Source organism: Mirounga leonina, unplaced genomic scaffold, assembly GCF_011800145.1.
Source record: "Mirounga leonina isolate KUSES-001 unplaced genomic scaffold, KU_Mleo_1.0 Mir_173, whole genome shotgun sequence".
In the NCBI taxonomy this organism is placed as follows: Eukaryota; Metazoa; Chordata; class Mammalia; order Carnivora; family Phocidae; genus Mirounga; species Mirounga leonina.
Genome location: NW_023270447.1, coordinates 30,184,905 through 30,202,292, shown reverse-complemented (window position 1 = coordinate 30,202,292; position 17,388 = coordinate 30,184,905). Strand labels below are relative to the sequence as shown.

General features: G+C 38.8%; 2 protein-coding genes across 22 annotated transcripts in view; one reads left to right on the top strand and one right to left on the bottom strand.

The window, feature by feature from the left end:
- The window catches only part of FUBP1 (far upstream element binding protein 1), a 33,065-nt gene extending 29,154 nt beyond the window's left edge, over positions 1 to 3,911 (bottom strand). For 7 of the 21 annotated variants that reach the window (XR_004681635.1, XM_035018202.1, XM_035018200.1 and 4 more), the window contains exon 1: positions 3,619 to 3,827. Coding sequence is in view for 19 of the 21 variants with exons in the window: in XM_035018202.1 (XP_034874093.1) it covers positions 3,619 to 3,738 (120 nt within the window). In the remaining 2 variants the exon portion in view is untranslated. Of the gene's footprint in view, positions 1 to 3,618 lie in introns of all 21 variants that reach the window. The other 14 variants (XM_035018205.1, XM_035018211.1, XM_035018209.1 and 11 more) reach the window with 4 other exon arrangements.
- Positions 3,912 to 4,201: 290 nt separating this feature from the next.
- DNAJB4 (DnaJ heat shock protein family (Hsp40) member B4) overlaps positions 4,202 to 17,388 on the top strand; it is a 43,859-nt gene continuing 30,672 nt past the window's right edge. The window contains exon 1 of the mRNA XM_035018225.1: positions 4,202 to 4,360. The gene's annotated coding sequence lies outside the window, so the exon portion shown is untranslated. The remainder of the gene's footprint in view (positions 4,361 to 17,388) is intronic.

Below are 17,388 nucleotides of genomic sequence, written 5' to 3'. Positions count from 1 at the left end.
AAAAAGGCTCAATCTAACCTTCCTTAATCATCCTTTCACTTTCTCAAAAGCCTGTTCCATGTCTTCGAGCAGCTAATTAAAATCTTATTTCTTTTCTGAAAGGTTTCATCATACCTGAAAACAACTGCTTTTCCACCCCTTAAGTTTTAAAGGCTTAACATCTGAACTGTTCCTCAGAACTTAAATACACTGCCCGGCACTGATTTTAGAGAAGAAAGCATTTCAGGCCAGACAGGATAGTAACTACTGATGATCTTAACCTGTGAATACCTTCTGCAGTTAGCTTTTATAAATGCATGAGTTTGCACACCACCACTCCCTGAACTCCAAGGAAACTCTGCATATACAAAGGATACTTATTTATACCTCCCTATTATCCATTATTCATTGAATAGTTCTAAAACTATCCAAATGAAAATGAAAGCCTGATAATTCGTTCATTCAAAAGAAATCAGTAACACCATTTTAAAATTTCAGAGAGTACAAAGACATTAGAGAAGAGCTCTTAGTAAAAATACTAACAACCTTTTTTTTTAACACTGTGCCCTCCTACAACAGAGGAATTTTTTATCATAATCAAGCTTTGCTATCCTGTCACAAAATGTAGAAACAAACAAAAGCAAAAACAAAAACAAAAAAACAACACCCCAAAACCCTGCTCAAGTGTTCGTTTTCAGCAGAAATTACTGGTAACTGAAAAGTCAACAATTCTATTTTATAAAATTTTCATTGCATTCAAACATAATGCAGCCTGAATCACTTTTATAATCCAGGAAGAGATTTCAAGAATAACTGAGTACTTAAAGACTAATAGCTGTTTAGAAGCTAAAGAATCAGGGCTGATACTCTTGCTTCATTTGTGTTCTACCAATCATGGAGTCGCAGCCTGATTCACTTCTATCTTCATGACGTCAGGGAGAAAAAAAGAGAGATACATTTTGCTTTTCCAGTGTTTCAGAGACAAAACTGGTTTAGTGTGATCACCAAAGTCCTAACCAAAGAATGCCAACCCCACCCTTTGGAGTTACAGCTTGAAATACACAAATATAAATCTCTCAAGTGGTTCCTAAACTAGAGAAGCAATCTGGTGCCCCTGTGCTGAATTTAGCTCAGAGGGTATTTAAAAAATCTGGAAATTTCACATTAAAAAATAAGCCATTGGAATTCTCTGGAAAAATAAGCAACTTGGTCTAAATTACCAGATGGCAGAAAGAGCTAGGTAGTAATCATTTGTCCTGCATTAACAAAGAACCGTCCAGTTAAAAAAGCCAATAGCATCCCTGTTAGTATACAGCTCTCTGAGGGCAAGAGACTGTTCTTATACCTCCTCCTTCCAAGAACACAGCATAATACGCTGGACAAAGAAAAGAAACTTAAGGTTAGATGGGGATTTTGGAAATATAATCCAGCATGCTTTTACTATAGACAAGGAAAAAGTAGTTCAGGCATTAACCTAACTTGTTTCTTCAGTCCAAGTACTCCTCCCTGTATTCCATTTATATATATCAGACAAGCAGCTACAACTGACATATGGAGGCATCTTCAAATGTAATCAGAAAGGGAAATTCAACTCAAAAGCTAAATTTAGGAATCTCAGGCTTAAGATCAATTCTGTAAAGAAACAACCAAATTATTACAGCAAGACATCTATAAAAATCATATCATTACAACAAGAGCATTGAGGCAGCTGACCTATTGGCATAAAAAGTGAGTACAAGAAATCCAGTTTGAGGACAATTTCTGTATTTAAAAATTAAGCCATCTAACATAATCAGGAAATTACAGCTTAGCCAAATAATGAAGTCCAATTTTTAATTAAAGCATGGCAACATGAAGTCTTTCAGAAGTTGTATCCATCTGTACTCACCTCAATTTCCACCCTCTTTCCCCCAACCACCATTATCCTCCAGTGACTTCATTCCTGGGTTCCTGTCATTCCAAAAACTCTCATACCTTTGCACATGCTGCTTCTTTTCTCCACTGATCAAACTTTCACTCATTCTTTAATGCCTTGCTTAAAATATCAGTCCTTTGGCAGTTAGGCACCCCACTCTTTGGTGTTGTGTACAGTGCCTGACTCACAGCAGGAACTCTATAAATGTTTACAGAACAAGTGGACAAATTAACGGTGCCCATTTTTGTCTACTCCTCTCTGAAAGTATTAATCAGATACTACTATTCATTTGCATTTGGTTCCTTGATTGTATCATCACTTCCTAGAAGGCAGAAATACAATTCACACAGTAAAAAAAAAAAAATCTCTAATATCTAAGTACAATGTGCAGCACAAATTAATTTCAATACACTGGTCGAATAAAATAATTCAGGTGAGTCTTTCAACCAATCTAATAATAACCCACTAACAGTTTATGTCATTATATATGTTTCAGTCGCTATTCCAAAAATGTTCAGAAGTAAGAAAATTCAGGTGAAAAAGTTGCAGAATTAGTATTAATGGTGACTTTTTTGTTGACTTTCTGATCATACACAAGTATAGGTAAGTTTAATTATAATGTGTTCACATTATAAAAATAAGAGCGATTTGTTACATTATTATAGAGTTTACGCAGTTTGACTCAAATGATGCTTTAATGGAACTGGAGGGTTAAAAAGGTTAACAACGTTAACTCCTAACGCAAACAAAACATACCACAAAATTAGTTTCTGATTCCCATTCGCTTAACGCTGTAATCTAAAAATGTCTAGCACCTAATATGAAAAATGTCATAACGAGAATAAAATTATTTTGCTTACATACAACTCCGTATCAACACCATACCTTTTAAGTTACAGTTATGTTAAGGGACTATCAAATTAAGAAGCCTTTAAATTTCCTGGAGTAATTTTTTTTTTTTTTTAACAGCTTTCGTTTGGGAAAGAACTGCCTTCAGGGCAAATGTACGCACCTACGTAATACAAAGAGGTCTGGTCAGTTTACGACTCTGAACAGAGAGGCAGATTCAAACTGAAACTTCGGGTATAATGGGCCTGAAGCCATTTTGAGAAATAAGGGGAAAGGACTGGTAGAACACACTGACACGTAAATCCTGCTCTGAGGAAGGATTCCAACACGGGATACTAGTGCTCTCTTAAGTCTCTTCCTTGTAGATATGAAAGAGAATGATACCGAAAGATCAATTTCGACAGAGCTCGAATGAGCTGGAAGCTGTAAAGACTGCTCTACTGACATATCCCTCTCTTACTATGGCTCCTGAGGACAGACCCTAGTCCTCTCCCAAACTCATTACCAGAACCTTCCACACTATTGTGTAAAAACTAAGCGCGCTTTATCCCATGGAGGAGAATGTTCACTCTGAAAAAAAGAAAATGCCAAGCTAACTCCTCAAAGAAGCGCGACTGCCGCAGAAGCTACAGACCTAAAGCCATCTATGCGTAACACGCGTTGGGGTTTCTAAGTGGCTTAGACACCAAGATAAACAGAACCGAGCTCCAGCCTCCAAACTGTATTACCAACGTGGGGAACCATAAATCTCCTCACATTTCAGAGCCCGGAAGGGCACTTCTTTCCTCTTCCTCATGCGCGAAAAAGTAGCGGCCTACACAGCCAGCGGCCAATTACCATGAGCGTTCGGATCCCGCCGCGCGGTCCAGACTTACCTGCCGTGCTCTCTGCAGCGCATCTTTGAAAGCATCGTTAACTCCTCCACCACCACCGCCGCCACCTCCACCACCAGCTGAGCCAGAAGAAGGTGGAGGCACCGTTGAGTAGTCTGCCATGTCTACGCTATAGTGGCCGCTGCCGCTTCTTCGCAGAGACCTTCCCTCAGCCAACTGCTAAGAAAGAAAGAAAATGGCGGCCGTCGAGCCTGTATCACATTCTTGTGCGACCATCGTGCCGTAAAGGGGCGGAGATTGAAAGGAGAAAATCTCGCGATGTTTTGAAGCAACGAACTGGTGTGGGGATGGGGCTGAAAAACAAGGAGAAGCAGAAGGATGTTGCGAGACTTGTGTTTAAGATATCGCGAGAGTGGGATTTATTTTTGGCGCCTCCTCTACGCTCATTCTCTTGTTGAAGCTGTGTTGCTTGTACTTCCGGGGTGGTGGGTGAGACTAGCGCGGTGACCCCGGTTGGCTTGCGTTTTTTAAGACCTGAAGAAAGAGTAGTTGTTTTTTATTGGTTGCAGACTCGGGGCGGGACGGTGGGTGAATTTTGCGCCAAGGGTCATTCTGTGTATCCATAGGAAAGGGAGTCACGTCGACAGGCGTAAGGGCGACGCTACAGTATCTCGAGAGCGCCGCCGCTAGGAGTGTCCCCGGTAGAAGTGCTCCCGGGACGCCAAGCGGAGATGTTTCCGAAAACGTCCGCCCGGTCTGGCGGGATCTCGTCCTGATTTTCAGGGTAGTAAAGTGTCCCTGTATTTTACTTATAGATTGGCAGATTTGTTTTATCACAAGTGGGGATGAATTCAGGTTAGAGGCCTCTTAGTTCTCGAGCTGATTTCGGTATTTTTGTGTGATGTCGATGAGGCTGTGAAATCACGACTGCCCTTGCCTCTTAAAAACGTGATTGTTCGTAAAATTCCATTGTAACTACACTTAATAACCTAATACTGTATTTGTCCAGGGCCAGTTTTATTGAGGTCATCTTATAATTAACAACAACATCCATCTCTTGACCAAAATTGACTGTGGCTTCCTAAAAGTAGTTTACCCCAGCCCCTGCCTATGAGAACCCAAATGTAATGTTCTGAATTGTCATCGCGGGACTGGATAACTTTTTAAGTGTGTGTATTTTCTGTTATCTAAGTGAACTTTACCAGTTTGGGCATTTTATGTTTTGTGAATTAGGGCTAAAAAAGTACTTTTCCCATTGCTAGTTTTAAGAGTAATTGGAAGAAATGTGTGTTGCGGTCTTCCTGGTAATTAATGTGTCCGCTTGTTCAGGGCCCTAAGTAAGTCAGATAACTAGACAGATATATGCATATAGCTACAAGTGGGCGGTCATTTTCCTCCAACGAAGCTTTTCCTACCGTCTTAACCATTAATAGCTCTGATTATCTTCTTCAGTGTTCATACCTATCCCTTTAGATTTGGAGGGGTGAGGATTTGTATTTGGAAAAGCAGCAAATGTATTGGACTACAGATTTAAGTATAACTGGAAAAAAAAGACTAAAAGCATTGTTGGGGGTATTGCTAAACAAAAATTTTTCAGTTATGTTTTGAGAAAGTTTGTCTAACATGACATTTATTAATCAATTGATTTTTTCGTATTTTATTAATTGGACATATACCAGTCCTTCTGATCAACGTAATGTTAACCACAGAGTGATATAATATACCTCCAAACAAACTTTATTTCTATTTTCGTTGTGTCTAAATATTCAAAGTAAGGCCCTTCATCTGTAGTTTATTTGTAGACTGTCCTGGAACCAGGACATTGAGAACCACTGGTCAGCCTTCATTCCTGCCCCTTCCTCTCCATTGGGAAGACCTCTCTACCATACTTTCGTGGTATATTCCAAATTCTATTAATTTTCATTTCTACTACTCCCAAGTTACCATCACCTCAGTCCTGGACTGTAATAGTATTCTACTTGGTTTTTCTGCTTCCACCTTTAAATCTCTACAATTTGCTTTTTTAAAATTATGAAATTATAAAAATATGTAATATACATGTTAAGTTCTCAAAAGTAACAAGGATCCATTACCAGTACTTTTGAAGTTCAAGCCTCTACCTGATTATATTGCAGTTGTTTGTTCATATAGCAGCTTGAATGATTCCTTTAAAACAAATCAGATCATCTAATCTTTGTCTTCCTATTATACTTTTTTTAAGATTTATTTCAGAGAGCATGCATGGTGGGGGTGGGCAGAAGGGTAGAAGGAGAGGAAGAAGGAGAGAAGAAGACTCCCCACTGAGTGGGGAACCCGACACTGAGATCTCCATCTCACAACCTGAGATCATGACCTGAGCTGAAACAAGGTTGGACACTTAACTGACTGAGCCACCCAGGCGCCCCAAGTATTGCACTTTAAATCCTCTCTCCTGGAGTGGTGTAAGGGCTCCATATGATCAGGCTACTGTCTCTAAATACTCCTCCCTTTCATTCTTCTTCACTCACCTTGCTGTCCAAGATACTTGCTGCCTTTGGGATTTTATATTTGTTTTTTCTTCTGCCTGGCCTGGATGCTTTTATAGACTTTCACATGGATGATATGTCCTCATCATTCGAGGCTCAGTTCAGATGTCACCCCCTTAGGCCATCTCTGACCTCTAGTTGTGCCATTCTGCAATCACTATCCCATTATCATTTTATAGCATTTATCTGAAGTTATGTTCTATGTGTTTACTTGTTTATTGTTTCTTTTCCTTTAGAATTTAAACTGGAGAATAAGGACTGTCTGTCTACCATTGACCAGTCCCTAATGCCTAGTCAGCGTTTTAGATATTTGTTCAAAGAATGCATATTGAAAAAAATCTGCCTCTACATTTTAGTTGGTTTTGTGACCTTGGGCAAGTAACTTAGTCTCTGTGTCTCAGATTTCTCATCTACATTGATGATCATAACTTCCTTTACTGTCCTCAAATGAGATATTTGTGAGCTCTTCAGAAACCAGAAAGTGCTGTGCAAATGGAAACTAGTAATAAACATGTAATTCAGCTTCTGGCATTTTATAATCAAGAAAGGATAATCCATGTACATTTTTTGAATTGCAGTTATGTTCAAATCTTAGTTTTGGTAAACCCCAGGATCCTGCTAGAGCAACTGAATTGTGGGAAAACTAATCAGTAACTTTTGATTAGGCTATGTGAGTTCTCAGTCCACTCATTCTTCTCAAAGCCATTTGTACTTTTCTGTTACTGTTATAATTGATGAGATCAGGCTTTTTTTTTTAAGATTTTTATTTTTTTATTTGACAGAGAGAGCACAAGCAGGGGGAGCGGCAGGCAGAGGGAGAAACAGGCTTCCGCTGAGGAGAGAGGCCGACTCGGGACTCTATCCCAGGAGCCTAGGATCATGACCCGAGCCAAAAGCAGACGCTCAAAGGACTGAGCCACCCAGGCACCCAACATCAGGCTTTTCTTGACTAAATTTATTCCCTTTGGCAATGTAAATTTCTTAAAAGTGGGTGTATCATAGCTAATAATCTAAAATTGGCTTATTATGCTTTGAGAGTTGGCTAAATATTTGCCTGGATTATATTTTATAGTCAGACTCCTACCACAGAAATTGGTATTTCATATTTTATCCTTAGGATGAAGCAAAAGTTGGTGTTTTTGAACTTCCAGAAGTATAGTAGGGAGCATTTAGATTTACCAAATAACAGAGTGAAAAGATTAGCAAATGTAATAAAAGTTGGACTATTAAATGCACTGGCAAGTTTCTTCTTTTACCTTCTGACTTACTGGTTACCAAATGACTGTGATTTTTTTCTTAGCACAATTTTCACTTTGGATTTATTAAATCTGTGAAATAGTAACAGATTCTTATTTTTAGCTATTGGAGAAAAATAGTCCATTATGGATTTTACCCACCTCCCCCTAATCCATTATGGCTTTTTTAACAGGCTTTTTTTTCTTTTTTTTTTTAAGATTATTTATTTATTTATTTGACAGCGAGAGAGGGAACACAAGCAGTGGGAGAGGGAGAAGCAGGCTCCCTGCAGAGCAGGGAGCCCGATGCCGGGCTCCATCCCCGGACCCTGGGATCATGACCTGAGCCAAAGGCAGACACTTAACAACTGAGCCACCCAGGTGCCTCCCCACCCCTTTTTTTTAAAGATTTATTTTAGAGAGGGAGAGAGAGTCCCAAGCAGACTCTGCGCTGAGCTCAGAGCCTGACAAGGGGCTCCATCTCATGACCCTGAGATCATGACCTGAGCTGAAACCAAGAGTAGGATGCAAAACTGACTGTGCCACCCAGGCTTCCTCTAACAGGCATTTTAGAGTGACAAAATTGGATAGGCTTCCTGCCTCAACTTTCTACCGTTCACCTACCTCCTAATAACTCTTGGCCAGAAGGATCTGATAACTTCATGCTATATACTGTGTGTCATTTAAACCAGGCCAATATTTTCTCAGTACACAGTCACAACAGTTTCAGGTTAGATGTGAGAAGAAAAGTTGCCACTTCAAATTAAATAGTCCAGGATGTCATTAGGGTGTTTGATCATTAGGTTGGTTATTGGTTTAATGACTTTTATATCCCTTTTGACTGAGTTTTTAGAATTCTATTTCAGACTAAGGTGTGAATGGAAGCAGTATATATTAGCATTTTATTTTTTTTTAAGGATTTTATTTTTGTGAGAAAAATAAATTTATTTATTTTAAGAGAGAGAGCATGTGAGTGCATGAGTTGGGGGGGAGGGGCAGAGGGAGAAGCCAACTCCCCACCGAGCAGGGAGCCTGATGTGCAACTCGATCCCAGGACTCTGGGATCATGACCTGAGCCAAAGGCAGACAACTGAGCCACCCAGGCACCCATATAAGAGAACAAAGTTGTTAACACAAATTAACTGGAGAAAAACAGTTTGACCAGTGTCTGAAACTGGAGGCAGCCCCAGATAGTGGAAAGGACTCTGGACTAGGCCCAAGAGGATCTGTGTTCAAGTACGACCCATGTGCCCTTTGGTAAGTCACACAACTTCCTTTTACCGGCATACCAAAAAGAGAGGGCAATTTAATCTGTTTCTGAAAAGTAGCCAACAGTAAAGGATAATAAAAAGTCTTATGTTTTTACACTGTGACTTCTGTCTGTTACCCTTTCAGAAATTAAAATACCATCCTCTCACCCTCAGTTATTAGAAATTTCTTATCTAATTTGGTTGCCAAATTTGATAGTTTGTCCTGATTTAAGGGCTGTAAGAAGACTGAAGAATACTAGGATATTGCTTATGATCATTGATTTGCCCTAAATCCAGACTTTTATTATCCTCATCATTCTCACTTATCCATAACTGCAGAGCTCCCTTTTTGTCAGGTACACTTCCCACCTCTTCCATTTTACTGTTGCCTGGTAATTTCCATTTTTCCAGAAAGCCTGTAGAGAACTCTAAAATTTAGGGATTCTTTGTTGTCATGTACTACATCATGGCAATAATAGCGTAGTATCACTTATTTATTTGGAATTCCCACTAAATTGTAAGGTCGGTGACAATAAAGGCCATGTCTTTTTCTGTGTCTTTACTGCATAGCACACTCAGCAATAGCTTATAGTGGCTAGTGCTATATACTGGGCCTTATTCTAAGTGCTTTATCTGTATTTAATTCATTTATTCTTACAATACCTCTATGAGGTGCTTATTAAAATCTCCATTTTGCTGGGGTACAGGTAAGTTAACTAACTTGCCCAAGGTCACATGTTAGTGTTAGTGATCTGAACCCAGGCAACCTGTGTTGAAAGAATGGAAGAATCTATAAAAAGTCAAGTAATGAAATGGATCTCTCTAATTTCTGTGGTGTGGTTCACAACTTAGTATTTCTTACTTAGATTTTAAAAATACTTGCATTTGTTTTTATCAAGATATATGCCAAAGTTCTTCATGAGAAGGCAGGTCTTGATGTAATAAAAATATTACATACAAAATTAAAGAACCCATATGTTGTATAATAGGATAGAAGCTTGTTTTTCTGTGTTAATTGCATTGGTTGGATTAGTAATATGCTTTACTAAAATATACATAGTGCTCTATGCTGTGTGAATGTGTGAGAGCCTATGTGTATACATACATATTTGGTATGATTAGTGTTATTTTTCAAATACATTATTTAGGGGGTTTATGTGTTTGTAATCCACATCACTAGATTATAAGCTCTTCAAGAAAAGAATAGGATTGCTTAATTTTAATTTTTCCTCTGTATTACCACACAGCATCTATGATAGTGTTTGTACTGTTGGCATATTGGATTCCTCTACAAAATAGCCCACCTCCCAAAAAAAGCATACCAAGAGTTTTAAAATCAGACTCTTAGGAAAATTAAAATTCTTTATAGTTTAATCTTTTAGAACAATTAATGCTTGAGACAAAGGTTCTTCATGAGAATAAGAAAAATTTTCTTTGCCCTTCAGCGAAGGCAGAGGGTATATATGGGGGAAGAGAAAGGGACTTGCTAAAGTACTATTTCCCAACTTTACAGGGTTCTTCAAATTTAATGAGAGAAGGACCATCCTTACTGTATCATACACAGGGCCTCTTTGAATATATAAATAGTGTTTGGCTAGTTGCACACATCTTTTGGCAGCCTGTGTGTAAGCAGGATCTGTCCTTTGACCAGGATCAGGGGAGATACAGCACAGCATCATAAAATATATAGGAAATTGAATAACAATATTTAGTGAAAAAAATTCAGAGCTGCCTGCCCTTACTGATATACCATAATGCTCCCTTACTGTAGGGATAATGCTGGGTTGAAAATTTGGTACTCCTGACAGCATCTGTCTCAAAAAACTGGCTTTACCACCCAGTTCCTGAGTAATTTTAGTTAAATCTATAGCATACATCCCAATAACTTAGAATAAAGCTGGTATATAATGCTGCTGAGCAGGGAGCCCGATGCGGGACTCAATCCTGGGACTCCAGGATCATGATCTGATCCGAAGGCAGTTGCTTAACCAGCTGAGCCATCCAGGCGCCCTAAAATCATCTTTTTTCATCAACCTTAACCTGACTAACCAGTTCCATTGATCTTTTACTTAATTCAGTGCATTGGTTACAGGGAGCTGCTATATCCCAGACACGATTATTGCTAATTGAAAATGATAAAGCTGAGCCCTAGCCCCCACTTCCAGAGACTGATTTCACTGGTCTATATCTGTATGTGTAACAACTTCCTAAGTTGATCCTTAAAGTGCAGCCCACACTTGAGAGCCACTGAAGTATAACTGCTCCATCAGACTTTTGCTAATTTTTGATGCCTTATAATTTGTTCTCTAGTTGTTATGGGCATATAGTCAAGAGAACTCAAGGTCTAGAAGCATTTTCTTCTTTTTTTTTAAGATTTTTATTTATTTGAGAGAGAGAGAGCACGTGAGAGGGGGGAGGGTCAGAGGGAGAAGCAGACTCCCTGCCGAGCAGGAAGCCCGATGTGGGACTCCATCCAGGGACTCCAGGATCATGACCTGAGCCGAAGGCAGTGGCTTAACCAACTGAGCCACCTAGGCACCCTAGAAGCATTTTCTGTTTTTTAACCCTATCAGTTTTTTGTTGATCTGAGCTAGGGCAGTGTTTCTTAAACAAGGGTATGTTTGAGAAAAACCCTGCATTATCTGGGTGTTTTTTAAAAATGTGGATATTTGGGCCTAATGAAACTTGTTTTAGGAAATCCACATTTCTTATTTAAAGAAAAAAAAGCATAATAGTTGATTCTTACGCTTATCAGTTTGAAAACTGCCCTCTTATGCAAAAAGTTTAATAAATACAGAATTTAGCTTAATTAAATTTTGTTTCCCCAGCTAGACTAGTACATGTTCTGAACACAGAGATCTTGTTCTCTCCCCTTTTCTCTCTGTATAAAAGAGGGCTGGTTGAGGACTGGATCTTACTCTTTGGTTTGCCCAGTATGGCTTGGTGCTTTTATGTTGGTAAAATCTTAATATCAAATTGAATTGTTTGTTATCATAGTTACCACTTCCCTTCAAAGCTATAGTTCAAATTGTAGAATATGTGGTTATGAATATTGGGGGCTTTTGAGGCTATATAGCATGGAAAAGAAGCTTCACTCAATTTTTCTTAGGATAGCAGACTTGGAAAGACCTTGAAGATCATCTAATCTGTTTCTGTCATATTATGGTGGAGGAAATTGTGACCTGGATTGCTTGAGAGCCATGCACAAAGTGACAAGATTAATTGCAGAGTCAACACTAGATTCCTAATCCAGTGCTCTTAATTTCATCAAAGAACTCTGAAGCAGCAGTGATTGGGTTAAATTTCAGTTGGAGGTTTTCTGCTTCTTAGATTCTTCTTAGGAAAGAAGAATCTTTGCAGAACCAAAAACATCTTGATTTTTGTAATCAGGACATCTACCTTTACTCACAACATTTATGCTTTGAAATAGATTATTTAAAGAGGATCTTTGCCAATGAAATCCTTAACTGAAGATGGGTGGGTATGAGATGTAAAGGCCACTTGGCATACAGTTTTGTTGTTGTTTTTTAGTGGAACTTTGCTTCTCTGTCCTGACATTTCCATGTCTCTATTTATAGCAGTGATCTCTTTGGAATTTGCCTTCTGATTCTGTTTGTTCTTTTATGTTGCTTCATATTAACTGATATTCTCACTTCATTTTTAAGATATATTTGAAAGGATTGGAAAATGAAAAGAAGGAATTAAAATTTTTAAAAGGAGCATCTGAAATTGTTATTTTTCTTTGATTTACCATAATCATTGTTTATAACAGGTCATCTAATTGTAGTACCTAGTGATACAAATACTAATTTTTCAAGATAGAATGGTAGTTTATTTTTTAAATTTAAGATCATATGAAGCCTACAGTAAATTTCTTTTATCCAGGACAGATAATGCTTTTAGATTCTTAACAACCTTGCTCTTTAAGGATGTACTTTGATGCAGGTGAAGACCAAGAGATTTTTACTTAGAGCCTTTAAAATGGTAAACTCCTTAAGGGTGGGAACTGTTTTATTTACCTTTGTGATTAACATAATACCTGTCATCCAGTAGGTGCTTATTTATTCGATTCAGTAAAAATGCTGGGCATTGTTCTAAGTGCTGGAGATACAGTGGTGAACAAAATAGACAAATATGCCTACCCTCATGGAGCTTATTCTGGGGAGTGAATATTGAATGAAACCATGAATCACTGCAAAGACTCCATCTTTGTTTTCAGATAGTTCTTTGCATCAGTCTAACAAAGAATATTCTGGAGTTGTGAGTTTGAGCCCCACGTTGGGTGTAGAGATTACTTAAAATCTTTAAAAAAGTAACCTGTAGTTTATTTAGTAATGGGTTGAAGACTTGGAATGGAAGAAACTTAATGATCAGATCATTCATTCATTAAACATTTACTTCTTGAGTGTGCATATGTAAAATTATTTGAAATACTCACATAATTGCCAGTTACTGTCATCCTGATTCTCATTCACTTGTGTTCTGTGTGCAACCCTGTGTAAAGGCGTCAGTTGCTAGCCAAGCCACAACCAGGGAATTTCATCTCAAATCAGATGCTACTGAGTGCCTCTGACTATTCTGACCAGCAACTCCATATTCACCAAAGTTCTAGTTGTTTGCTTGTTTATTGTCTGTCCTTCACACCAAAGTGTGAGCTCCACAGAACATCTTGTGTATTTTAGTTAGCACTGAATCCCAAGTACATAAAATAGCATGCCACAGTGTGTGTTAGTAAATAGTAACCAATCAGTCCCTGAGCACTCAAGATACAATTACATTCCCTCTCATTGGCATAACCTATGTCTAGTCTTCACACTACTCAAAAAATAAAAATCCTCAACTCTAATATTCTTCTCTTAAGAAGAACTCTCTATCTTGTTTACTAATCTACTCTATCTGTTCTTCTGACACTTCCCTTTTCTTTCAATCTCTATTACTTCCTGGCCTTAGTTTGCCAGTCCCTTCAAGAATTCCCAACTCCAGGGCGCCTGGGTGGCTCAGTCGGTTAAGCGACTGCCTTCGGCTCAGGTCATGATCCTGGAGTCCCTAGATGGAGTCCCGCATCGGGCTCCCTGCTCGGCAGGGAGGCTGCTTCTCCCTGACCTTCCCCCCGCCCCATGTGCTTTCTCTCTCTCTCATTCTCTCTCTCTCAAATAAATAAATAAAATCTTAAAAAAAAAAAAAAGAATTCCCAACTCCCATTCCCCTTGTCTTTCAGTAGTGTCCACTCTAAATCCACAACTCCTAATCACTTAAAATAGACACTGGAGTTAGATGAGCTTCAGTTCACCATTTGTTACCTAAGTGTTAGGTTATTTAACCTTGCCAACTTTAACCTTTTTTGTTTCAGTTTGTTCATTTGTGTTTAAATCTGTTTTTATTTTTAAATTAAACTCTACGCCCAACGTGGGGCTCAAACTCACGATCCCAAGATCAAAAGTCATATGCTTTATTGACTGAGCCAGCCAGGCACCCCCTGAGTTTCAGTTTGTTTTTTGATACCCTAAGCATTGCTATGAAAATTAAAAATGAGATTATTATAACCAGATGCTATTTCCCATAAGTAATGAAAACCCGTATTAAATAATAACCAAAAAATCCAGGCATAGAGTGGCCCTACGGCTGGTTGATTTACAGCTCAGCAATACATGAGATACCCATGTTTTTTTCATCTTTGCCCTTTGCCATCCTCAGCTAGTGGCTTAATGCTCCTAATGATTGCATAAGGGTTGCCATGGTTCCCAGTGTATGCAGTCATAACTGTAAAGTGGAAGAAGAAAGTTTCTTGTCTTTAAAAAAGCAAGGAAACCTTTCTACTACCCGCTTCCCCTGAACACCAGTCGGACTAACCTTGTGCTGACCAAAGCTGAATCACAGGCTTACTCTAGCAAGTAACGTACTTGGTTCTGAATAATTAAGATTCATCTCCTGGGGATAAGGGAGAGGGTCCCACCTTCCTAGTAATAGTTATTATTACTACTGCATTTGTGAATCTTAGGACTCTGTCCTTGGAACTTTTTTTTCCCCATCCACATTCACTCTAGTATAATCTCTAGCCTCAAGGTTTTAATTTTACCTCTACTCCCAATTTTTTATCTTCCGTCTGGACTGCTTCTATGAATACTAGACTCCTATATCCAACTGCTTATTAGATACTACCATTCGTAAGTTTAATAAGCATCTTAAACTTAATATGTCCAATATTGAACTCCCCAATTCCCCACCCCTCAGCTCTTCTATCTTCCTATATTAGTCAATAGCAGTTTTGTTCTTTCCGTTTGCTGAAACTGAAAAATCTTGTAGTTATTATTGATTTCTCTCACATCCCACATTTGATTCACCAGGAAGTCCTACTGACTCTACCTTTAAGATAAATAATACCACCACTGTTACATCATTGTCCAAACCACCTGAATTATTGCAATACATTCTTATTGGTCTTCCATCATTGCCCACCATACTTTCCCACTCTTTTCTTAAAATAGAAATCAAGGCAATCCCGTCATTCTGCATAAAACTCTCCAATGGCTTCTCATCTTCCCTCAATACAAACCAAAGTCTTTAGGAGCCTACAAGACTTTACACCATCTGGCCCCTTATTATTTCTCCGAATGTCCCCACCCCATCATTTTGACACAGCTGCACCTCGAAGATGCCGGGCATTCCCTCACCTCCAGACTTCTGTACTTTGATTTTTCCCTCTACTTGGTATCAACCCCCACATCTATACGTAGCTTTCTCCCTTTCCTCTTTTAGGTCATAGTACAAATACCATTTTCTCTGTGAAGCCGTTTCTGCCCACTCCATCTAAAATTTTAATTCTTTTATTTTCCTTAGCTCCTACCATCATCTAACATTGCATATAGTAGTGTTTTTTAAAATATTTTTAATTATTGGGGCACCTGGGTGGCTCAGTTGGTTAAGCGACTGCCTTCAGCTCAGGTCATGATCCTGGAGTCCCAGGATTGAGCCCCGCATCAGGCTCCCTGCTCAGCAGGGAGTCTGTTTCTCCTTCTGACCCTGCCCCCTCTCATGCTTTCTCTCTCTATCTCATTCTCTCTCTCAAATAAATAAATAAATAAAATCTTTAAAAATATATTTTTTAATTATTAAGAAATCTTTATAGGAGTGCCTGGGTGGCTCAGTCAGTTAAGTGGCTGACTCTTGGTTTCCTCATGATCTCAGGGTCCTGGGATTGAGCCTGGAGTGGAGCTCCATGCTCTGCACAGAGTCTGCTAGAGATTCTCTTCCTCTTCCTCTCCCTCTCGCTCCCCTTTTACCCCTCCCCCCTACTCTCACATGCTTGCTTTCTCTCTCTCTCTCTCTCAAAAGATCTTTAAAAAAAATCTTTATAGGGATGCCTGGTTGGCTCAGAGTTAAGCGTGGGCCTTTGGCTCCAGTCGTGATCCCAGGGTCCTGGGGTCGAGTCCTGCATTGAGCTCCTTGCTCAGTGGGGAGGCTTCTTCTCCCTCTGCCTGCCACTGCCATTCCCCCTGCTTGTGCACACTCTCTCTTTCTCTCTCTCTGACAAATAAAGAAAATCTTAAAAAAAAAAAAATTCTTAAAAAAATATCTTCTATCTTCCCCATTAGAACGTAAAGTACATGAGGCAGGAATTTTTGTTCAAACTCTATCCCCAGTACCTAGAAAGGTGCTTTGGCATATGGAAGGTCCTTAAAATGTTTGTAAAGAAATGAATGTTTATTCATCATGATTTCTTGGTTTCAGCTGGGTCCAATTTACTAATCTCACTTGTTTCCGATCAGTTTCCTTCCTATTTCTCATAACTGCTATGCCAGACCATCACCATTATCAAATGCTCTACTTTCATTCTTAGCTCTGTAGTAGTGGATTTCCTTTTTAAAAAATTTTTTAAAGAACATGGCTAGCATCTATGAACTTCTTGTTCTTCCTAGTCCATCCTCTTGTCTTCAAATTTATAAATTGGTCCTTACCTATTTTCTGTTAATCTCAGAGCCCACTTCTCATTTTGTTCAAATTTTATCTACTTATACTCTTGGTACCAAACCCTCCTATCTTCTCTGAACCTTACCTAAACAATCATTTCTTAAGTATTTTTATATATCTCATTTTCCTCTACATTGTTTTCTTCTTCTCTTGACCATCTTAAAACCTCCTTTATTCCCTCCTTTATATACAATTCTCTTCTTTCCTTCAGATGACTTTCTTGAAATGTTTAAATTTACTATTCTATTTTCATGCCCCTCTTGTTCAATTCCCTGGACTCTGGCTTTTGCTTTTCGTTGCCTATAATTACATCTACTTCAGAGGATTGTTGTGAGAGAGTAGATGAGGTTATATTGTTGTTAGAATAGTGCTTGCACATAGTTAATGTTTTTTTGAGTGCTTACCATGATTACCTATAACTCTTGAAACCGAAATCACTTTTGTGGGTACTCTTCTATTACCTTTCTTGACTTTCCTGTATCCTTCATGAAATGCTCCTTCTTTTGATTTTGGGACATTAGTGGTATCAGGATGCTTTCACCTTCAAGTAACAGAATTTCTCTAACAGTAAGTCCAATGATGGGTGGTTCCAGGATTGATTCAGAGATGCAACAACCCTATTGAGAACCCAGCCGCTTGCTCTCTTTACCCTCTACCATTCTCATTGTGTCACAGATGTTTATCTTCAGGGTTGTAAGATAACAAGCATTGTGTTTTCATTTTCCAAAAGTAGAAAGGCAGTGCTGGGGTTTCTCCTGGGTAGGTATTTCTTTATAGGGAAGACAGTCTGCCTAAAGTTCCCCAGAGCATTTCCCTTACATCTCATTGGCCACC